This window comes from Sinocyclocheilus rhinocerous, unplaced genomic scaffold (genome assembly GCF_001515625.1).
Source record: "Sinocyclocheilus rhinocerous isolate Xijiao unplaced genomic scaffold, SAMN03320098_v1.1 scaffold1159, whole genome shotgun sequence".
Taxonomy (NCBI): domain Eukaryota; kingdom Metazoa; phylum Chordata; class Actinopteri; order Cypriniformes; family Cyprinidae; genus Sinocyclocheilus; species Sinocyclocheilus rhinocerous.
The window spans coordinates 508279-518638 of record NW_015634336.1 but is presented as its reverse complement, the minus strand read 5'-3'; the positions used below and the strand labels follow the sequence as shown (position 1 = coordinate 518638).

Here is a 10360-nt window from a genome sequence, read left to right as displayed (position 1 = left end):
CTTAGTTTAGTTAGTTTAGTAAGTTCTTGTATATAAGTTCTTGTTCTTGTTTAGACAGCCGCTTTCTGTCCGGATGTGTGCGATGTGTGCTTTCAGAAAACCGTATATCAGAAGTTTAAACTCAAATGGTTTAAAACGCATGATTTCAGCGCGATAAACATGATAATCAGAACCAAGGGGCTGGGAGCAGCAGCTCATTTGCATTTAAAGAGACAGGCCCGAAAAACAACGTGTTTCTGCTTCCACTCAAAATAGGCATTTGCAAAATGATATAATAAATGATCTGTGGAGTATTTTGAGCTGAAACTTCACAGACACATTCTGGGGACACCAGAGACTTATATTACATATTGTAAAAAGGGGCATAACATGTCTCCTTTAAGAATAGGGTTGGGTATCATTTAGGGTTTTTTCGATACCAGTGCCAAATTGATACTTTTAAAACTAATTAAAAATTCGAACATATTTTTTGCCTCATTCTGTGACAAGAAGCCTCATCAGATCACAAAAGGTAGCATTTGACTGGTGTTGTGGAGTAAAAAGGTTATAATTTTCTCTTTTGTTGGACAACAGGTTTAGAAATGTGAATACAAGGGAGGTTTAGCTTTAGGCATTTTAATTTAAGCATGTTTAGCTTAGTTAACGGAAGGCTACCTGCTGCCATCAGAGCAAGTGCAATTACTGCATTCACGCGCTCCTCGGATGCTCTCATTTCCCGAGTTGTGCTTTATGGTCGGAATGTGAAAATAACATGGACACTCTCGTTACTACAAAGATTAGTTGGATTTGTATTATTAGAGATTTCCGACTTGAGTTCATGTGCATTTTCTCAGTCGGGAAATTATTTTTCACGTGCGGTGCCGGTGATAATGCTTCTTACGTCCGTTTCGGAGAACCAGAGGACAAATATTTCAATCAATCGCTCAGGCATGGCACCGAAATCTGTGTTCTGATTCGGTTCTAGTACATACCGGTTACATATGTACCGGTGCGATATTGGTACCGGGTTTCGGTACCCAACACTACTTAAGAACGAAGCGTTTAAAGCATTTTTCACATTTCAATAATATTTTTTAAATCTGCAGTTAAATTTGACAAAGCCTCATAAATGTTTTTTTTTATGCTCTCAAATAGTTTTTAAAATGTGTTTTAAAACTGCAATCAAATCTGACAAAAAAAGCCTCAAGAATGTTTATATATACAGTGGGTACGGAAAGTATTCAGACCCACAATGACCCTAAGCACACAGTTAAAATAACGAAGGAGTGGCTTCACAACAACTCTGTGACTGTTCTTGAATGGCCCAGCCAGATCCCTGACTTAAACCCAATTGAGCATCTCTGGAGAGACCTAAAAATGGCTGTCCACCAACGTTTACCATCCAACCTGACAGAACTGGAGAGGATTTGCAAGGAGGAATGGCAGAGGATCCCCAAATCGAGGTGTGAAAAACTTGTTGCATCTTTTCCAAAAAGACTCATGGCTGTATTAGATCAAATGGGTGCTTCTACTAAATACTGAGCATTTTTCAGTTTTTCTTTTTTAATAAATCTGCAAAGATGTCAACAATTCTGTTTCTTTCTGTCAATATGGGGTGCTGTGTGTACATTAATGAGGAAAAAAAATTAACTTAAATGATTTTAGCAAATGGCTGCAATATAACAAAGAGTGAAAAATTTAAGGGGGTCTGAATACTTTCCGTACCCACTGTATATATATATATATATATATGTCATTAACGTTAAAAAAAAAGCATTTTTCACATTTTTATAACATGTTTCATATCAGCAATAAAAACTGAAATGAAATGCCTCATAAATGCTATTTGTTGCACTCAAATATACATTAATTTCACATTTAATAAAACTTCAAATTAATAAAATTTGACGAGAACTATTTTATACATGATGTTTCTTATGCTTAAATAATACTAAAAAAGTGTTGATTTCAGGTTGGTTCAGCCAATGCTCATGTGCAGTTATAAGTGTGAGTCTCAGATCTGTTGCTATGGTAACCATAACTTTACAAGGCGTCATCGGATGCAAAATTCACTTTTGTTGTTTGAACATAAATGTGTGTTGGAAGTATGTGTGTACACATCCACCCTATAATGATAAAAATCCACCCAGTGGTTTTTTTTAAAATCCCTTTTCTCAGATCAAGCTGTTCTGAGATTCCTGTCAGAATGACGTAGTTCTGCGCAGGCCACTCTCACGATAGTTGATTGACAAGGCCGTCTTACCTTAGATTTTGAAAGGAATGTGCCGATCCCCGATCTGCCTAAATGCGTTTAAGTTCGCGCGGATCATTCATGATCCAGCTTCATCTACAGAAGAAGTGAGTATAAGGGTTTTTTATGAATCTTTGCAAATCGCTTTTACTAATATGTGCTAGTTAGCAAGTTTCACGGCTGAAGTTTACAGTCTGTTCGTCACCCCCATAGACATGGTCACCGCACGGAAGAGAGGGGCGGGGTCAGCAGAGCTCATTAGCATTTAAAGCAACATGGTAAAAAGGGTGTTTTTTACACTACCATTGAGAAATTTTAACCAAAGTATGTTATAGACTTTTAATTAAGCCCCTAAAGAATCATATCAACTTGTGGAAAACGGGCATCCGCTGACCCCTTTAACAGAAACTGCAGTAACAGGATTGTCTCTTTCATTTAGAAGGTGGGGCTTCCTTTGCTAGAGCTGCCATATATGGGCATTCCAGCTTCTGAACCATTTTTTTATAACAAATAGAGTCTCTTGTAACAGTACCTCTGCTTCAGTCTCTCCAACAGACTCGAAACTCAGATCGGGTCGGAAGACGTTCGGCCCCCGCGGATACTGAACAAGATACAATTTCTCTAGAGGAGAAAAGATGATCAACACACACAGAAAGAGCAGGAAAGAGAATTTATACAATTGATTTATACAGTAAAAATCAGACATGCTGTTCAAATGTTCCTCTAACTCAAAACAGCAGAGCAAAGTTAGATTCCCATGCAATGCATTAGCTGAAACACAAGTCGTTTTGCACAAAAGCATCTGATAAATGTGTAAATGTTCAGATTCTACATGTATAAAATACTCTATCTTTGGGATACAGGTGGACTGAATGGGTCAGTTTGTACCTGCCATATCGGAGCAGCAGCACGTGTGAAATGGGTTCTTCCTGAGGATGATCTCCTGCGAGATGATGGCAAAACTATAGACGTCGCCCTTCTGAGAAATACCCTGAACACGCATGTGCTCCGGCGCCGTCCACAGGTCTGGCAGGACAGACAGACTTCATTCATTCATCTCTTGATATGTCGGCAACGACTTATAGAGACTCTGAACATGAAATTAAATCTGGGCATCACAGCAGACGTTAATAAGACTGTCAGTAGTATTTAAAGGAATAGTTCACCTAAAAAGGAAAATTTGCTGAAAACTATTCCTTGGGCAAACTATTCCCTTAGTTTGAGATATATTTTATAACAATCTTCATTATTTCTGTAGTTGAACTGTGTTACGTGTCTCTCATGCGCAAAGAAACAGGAAGTGACATCACTAACCTTTCCCGGGCGTGAGGATGGTGTTGCAGCCGAAGTCGGTGATCTTCACCACCATGCGATTGTCCACCACACAGTTGGTGGATTTCAGCCGGCCGTGAACACCAACGTTACTGGAGTGCAGGTATGACATGCCCTGACCAAACAGTCACGGGCAATGACATCATCAGAGGGCAAAGGTCAAGTGTGTCCAATCACAAATATAATGACTGTTTCCAAACATATGGAGGCGCATGTATGTCCTATAATTAATATTATATTATTTTCTCATAAAACTTAGATGTTTTGAAAATTTAAACTATTTAACTCTTAAACTAACTTCTTTGAACTGAATTTCGAAACGCTCACACTTAAATTAAACTAAACTTAAACTAGCTGAAATAAAATAAGTTTAGGTATTTTAATGATTAAATCCTTACATATAAATTTTGAATTAGATTTTATTTTTATATATTGGTTTCATTTTAGTAATTTTGTTATTTTATTATATGTTGTTGTTTCACATTTTATATTGTTTTTATTATGTTTTATTTTATTAGTTTTAGATATTTGAGGACTTCAACTTAAACTAATGATGCTAAATGAAACTAACTGAAATAAGAATAAGTTTAAATAAATATAACAAGAATAAAAAATATATAAAATAATTTTATTTCAGGTAATGTTTAAGTATTAAAATGTTTTAATGGTTTTAGTTTTAGTTAATGATAACAACCCATATGTGTGTATACATTTAGTATCACTAACATGCTATCAGAGTTTTTGTTAATATTTAGAATTAGGTTTTATTTTTATATTTTCTGTTTTCATTATAAATTTAGATTTATTAATCTTGTATGTTTTAATTTTTTAAAAATATTGTTATTATTTTTAAATATTATTATATTATAGGATTTTTGTTGTAATTAGTTTGTTATTTTAGCAGTTTTAGTTTTTTTAGTATTTTAACCCAGCCAAACTGAGCAATTGATGGAGAAGGGCCTTGTCTAGACTGGTGACCAAGAACATGATGGTCACTCTAGTTGAGCTCCGTGATCATATGTGCAGATGGGAGAAACCTACAGAAGGACAAACATCACTGCAACACTCCACCGATCTGGGCTTTATGCTGGTGTGGCCAAACTCAATCCTCTCATCAGTGAAAACACATGAAAACACACTTGGATTTTGCAAAACGGCACCTAAAGGACCCTCAGACTCTGAGAAACAAGATTCTCTGGTCTGATGAACCTCAATTCTAAACATCATGTTTGAAGGAAACCAGCTCCGCTCATCACCTGCAGAGTACCATCCCAAAAGTAAAGTGTGCTGGTAGCAGCCTCATGCTGTGGGGCTGTTTTCAGTGGGAGGGACTGGGAGACTGGTCAGGGTTGAGGGAAAGCTGAATGGAGCAAAGTACAGAGATGTCCTCAATGAAAACCTGTTCCACAGCGCTCAGGACCTCAGTCTGGGCCGAAGGTTCACCTCCCAACATGACAATGATCCTAAGCACACAGCCAAGGCAACACAGGAGTGGCTTAGGGACAACTCTGTGAATGTCCAAGAGTGGCCCAGCCAAGAGCCCCGACTTGAACCCTATCGAACATCTCTGGAGAAACCTGAAATGGGCTGTCCACCGACGGTCCCCATCCAACCTGACTGAGCTTGAGAGGATTTGCAAAGAAGAATGGCAGAAAATCCCCCAATCCAGATGTGCAAAGCTTGTTGCGTCATGCCCAAAAATACTCAAGGCTGTAACTGCTGCCAAAGGTGCTTCAACTAAGTACTGAATACTAATGTAAATGTGATATTTCAGCTTTTTCTTTTTAATAAATTTACAGACATTTCTAAAATTCAGTTTTCACTTTGTCATTATGAGGTATGGAGTGTAGATAAATGAGAAAAAAAACATAACTGTTTATAGGCTGCAGCATAACAAAAAAGTGAAGGGGGTCTGAATACTTTCTAAATTGCACTGTGTGTGTTATATATATATATATATATTATTTTTATTTTTATTTTTTTTTCAAAATTGAGCTATTCACATATTCTTATTCTGTGACAACTTATTCACATTATGTGATGTTTCTTTTGTAAGCCGTGTACATTTTGGGCCTTTTTTTAAGAAAACAAAAAGGGTTCTATCTACAGAAGTCTATGGAATGCAAAAACTTTGAAGCTCAATATCTCAAAACTGCTCAGAATGCAGATAGAACCTTATAATTCAAGGCGGCGATATACTATATATATATACATATGAAAAGTTCCAATGCAAAAGCCTCTAAAAGCCATCTTGGTCAAAAATGAGATAACGATACTGATACATAGTACATGTTCATCAAGTACTTTCACTTCAAATGCGCTAAATCTCAGCCTCAACCCATTCAGAAGTACCAGTACTTACATAGAAACCTTATACATAGTAGCCAAAAAGAAATGCTAAATTTAAAGAAAAACGTCAGACGTACTTAGAGGCTTTGCATCTGAACTCTTCATATATATATATATATATTGTCAATGTGCTGTTGTGGTAATGACAGTACCTTCGGCCATGTCTCATCTGAGTTATTGCACATTATTTCCTCCTCTGGCTCTTCATTAATTGTTTTTCCAGCAGGAAATCGAATGATAACAGTCTGCCTGAGCTCAGAGCACTCCCAGAACGGATTAGATATAGCCCACGTCATGTGTTGTTTAGCAACAAAAATACATTTTTGTTTTTAAGCATGGAATTTTATCTCCAAAATGGACGTAATCCAATTTCCATTGAATTGCTCCTAGTGTTTTTCTCTCAGATCAGACTCATAAGAGCTGACAGAAACAGAAGTGTTCTGGCGGGGGACAAAATTCGGTGTCTGAACCAATACAGGCCTGCATCTAAAACCACACCGCGCCGCCGATTTATCACCTTTTAACCCAAGTGTCAAAAGTGATTGCCAGTAAGGTTACAGTCTTTGCTTTTCCATAATGTGGGTGAGAGGGACAGGGTTATAGATTGCATTTATCCACAGGAAAACAATTTTTAAATAACCAGTCAAAAATATTATTTAACATCACTAAATACATTGATTTATACCAACAAAACTCTTTTTACAGGTTAAATCAGCACACACATGTGTGATTTAAATTAGTCTTTCTGGGGTTTGAACCCACAACCCTTCAGTGATCATCTGAGCTCTTTACTCGTGTCTGCACTGGTGTTTACATCCGATGTTATTCATGACTTTTTTGTTTCCATTCACTGACTCATCTATGATCATCATAAAACCATCAGCGAGTGTTAAACTGTGTTTTTATGGACGCAGCAGTAAAAGACAGTGTACGCCGCGTACATGATGAAACACACACTCACCTTTGCGATGTCGTACATGACAGAGATCTTAAACTCCAGATCCATAAAACTCTCATCAGGATACGAGATCTTATCGTTCAGCACGTACTAAAGGAACACACACACACGAGAGTCATGTGATGATGGATGGGATGGTTCAGTCTGTGATTTATGAGTGTGATGATTGTTTTACCCGCAGCGATCCTCTCTCACAGAATTCAAACACCCCGAAAACACCACAGTCGAACTTCGCCGTCCCATAAAACTTCGTCAGATTATAATAATCGATATGCAACAACTGAGAGAAAAAGAAACAAGCTTTGTTACAGATATTTAGGTGACCATATTATATGCAAAACAAAATAATTGAGTGAATCTCACAGAAATGAATATACAGTATATATATATATTAGTGCTGTCAAACGATTAATTGCGATTAATCGCATCCAAAATATCAGTTTTTGTTTACATAATGTGTGTATATATTTAATATGTATATATAAATACAAACACATGCATGTATATATTTAAAATATGTTATTTTTATATATTAAATATATTTTTATATAATAAAAAATAAAAGAATATAAATATCTAAATGTAAATACATGTGAATATTTTCAAAATATATACTGTATGTGTGTTTATTTATATATGCATAATAAATATACACAGTACACACATATTTTATATATACAAAAACTTTTATTTTGGATGCGATTAATCGCGATGAATCATTTGACAGCACTCATTTTAATTAATATTTTATAAATATTTTATAAGTTAATTTATTTTTATGTTTTTTTCTATTTAATGTAATTTAATAAAATTACAGGAAGCAAAGTAGGAGAATGGGGGTGAGACTGGGAAAGGATCACAAGCTGGGACTTGAACTTGAGTTGCCGAAAACGCATGTGTGCTGCATGTCGGTGCACTGCCCACAAGGCAATAGTCTCTGACACAGATTATATTTTATAGAATTTTGAATGTTGTTTTGTATATCTTTTGCCCCTAAAAAACATGTTTGAATGTGAACTCAGGACAAGCCTAATTATACAGCATGTTTGTTGCTGACCACCTCCTGTCTAGTCCACTTTGGAAATGTGTGGTTGTGCACATCCATAGTGGCTATATTGGTTTGCCTGTTGGTGCCCAGCTTGATGATGTTCCCCAGTTTGACGGCCTCATTTTTGCGATGGAGATGGAAAGGGCAGGGGCGAATCCAGTGCAGTGGCGGGTGGAGCTAATTGTGCTCCATTCATCATCAGGTGGCATCCAGGGACCCAGAGAGGACAGGGCAAGGAGAGCAGGGGTAACACAAGCGATCTGAGGTGAGGAGGGGGGTCGCTCCAGGGGTGAGGGGCATCATCAGAGAGGCTGGAGAACAGGGGCAACTATCAGGTTGACCTTGGGGCTGATGAAGTGCCTTGCCCGCTGGGTGCGGAGGCCTGGGGAGTAATGGCGAAGGTGAACCCGGCTCTCCAGCGGATCCATTAGAGCCTAATGCTGTTGTTTTTAGCAGGGAGCGGTGGGAAGCAGAGGTCGGACGTAAAATAAAGCTTATTCTCCCTGTTTACGGTGTTATTCATCTGCACGTCATGGCACAGGAACATACCGGGAGCGCAGGGCAATGGGGCACTGGTGTGGAAGCAGTTATAGTACAGTGTTTTTTTTTTTTGCTCCTTAAAACTGAGTGTGCTTACCATAACTAGAACCTTTCTTTTGTGTCTGATTATAGAGAGCTAATGTTGGAAGGGTCGAAGTAGAGGTTGAATATATATCGTTAACCTGAGTGAATAGTGCAGCATATCTCTTTAATTGCTACTATGAAAGACAATGTTTGCTTAATCTCCACATGAATTGGTTAGCTACAATTTACAGTAAACTAGCACCTTTATATTGTGTAGTCTCTGATGAAAAAACAGCTTTGATTGCATGAATTTCTAGAAGCTGGTTGATCAAGCCTGGCTAGTTTAGCCTGGAAAGACCCATTTCAGAAGGTGTAGACTCAATCAATGTCAATCCTGTTCCTGGAGGTCCAGTGTCCTGCAGAGTTCAGCTCCAACCTGCCCCAACACACTTGCCTAGAAGTTGGTCTTCTTGAAGATCTTGATTAATTGGTTCAAGTGTGTTTCATTTGGATTGGAGCTAAACTCTGAAGTACAGTGGCCCTCCAGAAGCAAGATTGGACACCCATGAATTAGAGGAACTCAACAACCATTTGAAGACTTCCTTTAGGAAAGACCTTACCTGCAACAAACACCTAGAAGAGTCCTTGCCATCTACCAGCTTGTCAGCTGACTACATTAAGTCTGCCCTTAGTACTTATCGTCCTCCTTCGTGTCCACACTTCGGTGAAATTATGCTACATACATAGACTGTTGGATAGTTGTCCACTAAAGTCTGCAACAGCGCCATCTTCATAAAGTGTGGATGGAGTGTGCATCAAGTTAGGTTGGGACCCATATGACAAGTGGAACCCCTATGTACTTCACATACAAGATTCAAGTGAAGGCCACATAACCACAAGTCCACATAAAGTGTGGCATCTGGGACAGGGCCATAAGAGTTCAGAACGATGCAACTGGAAACCCTCGAAGAGTATGAGTACAAAGTCATTTGTATTCATATTAAGTTGTACCAAAATCATGATACAACACAAGACTATAAAGAAGATGCTGGAGGATGCTTAAGGCTTGGTTCTGATGATGAGAAATCTTCATCTAACCTACAAGCAAGTGTAATCTGGTATAAGTATAATGCAGTATAAGTATAATGCAATAAGTGTAATGCAGGCTTTATCCAGGTAATCACCGTAGGATGTTACCAGAGTAACTGGAACCTTGAATGATGGTGCAGATCTTGTTAGCATGGCAGTTAATCTTGTGGTTGGTAGATCTGTTCATATGATCTTTCCAGCTGCCTTCACAATCTCCCAGGAGAACCGTGTATCCTTAGCATTTGTATTGCCAAACCATATTGCAATGCAGCCAAACAGGATTTCTACGGTCCTGTGATTATGGGTTAAGGGTTACAGGTGCTCATGTTCAGGGTTTATGCAAGGTCAAATTGGCTTCCGAGGAATCACAAGGAGGATAATCTCAATATGGTACCAGACGTTCCCCATCGCTGTTTGCAATCTGAAATCCGGGGATTTTAGAGATTATTCTGTTCATATGGGAAATAACCAATCCTTCAGGGTATTTCCTGACAACAATGGCAAGGGGGACTTCTACCTTGCTGTGAATGTCATTGTTCATCCACAGGTCACCCATAAAGATGAATTCTTCTCTGGAGAACACAGCCATCCGGGAAGAATTCAATGTAGTTTGTGACATTACACACATATTAACCAAGGTCATGAGTTTCGCCTTTGACTACGCTTTTTTCTTAGCTAGTCTGCAAGTCTGCTGGTGGGTGTTTATGGGTGAGAAAGAGCAAGTATGTGTGTGAGAGAAACAGAGAGAGAGAGAGAGAGAGAGAGAGAGAGAGAGAGAGAGAGAGAGAAA

General features: G+C 38.2%; 1 protein-coding gene across 1 annotated transcript in view; it reads right to left on the bottom strand.

The window, feature by feature from the left end:
- The window catches only part of gucy2ca (guanylate cyclase 2Ca), a 47524-nt gene that overhangs the window by 14166 nt on the left and 22998 nt on the right, over window positions 1-10360 (bottom strand). Inside the window, exons 15-19 of the mRNA XM_016559421.1 lie at window positions 7045-7149; window positions 6873-6959; window positions 3545-3677; window positions 3119-3256; window positions 2763-2851 (exon numbers count right to left, since the gene is read on the bottom strand). Of these exons, the coding sequence (XP_016414907.1) occupies window positions 2763-2851; window positions 3119-3256; window positions 3545-3677; window positions 6873-6959; window positions 7045-7149 (552 nt within the window). The remainder of the gene's footprint in view (window positions 1-2762; window positions 2852-3118; window positions 3257-3544; window positions 3678-6872; window positions 6960-7044; window positions 7150-10360) is intronic.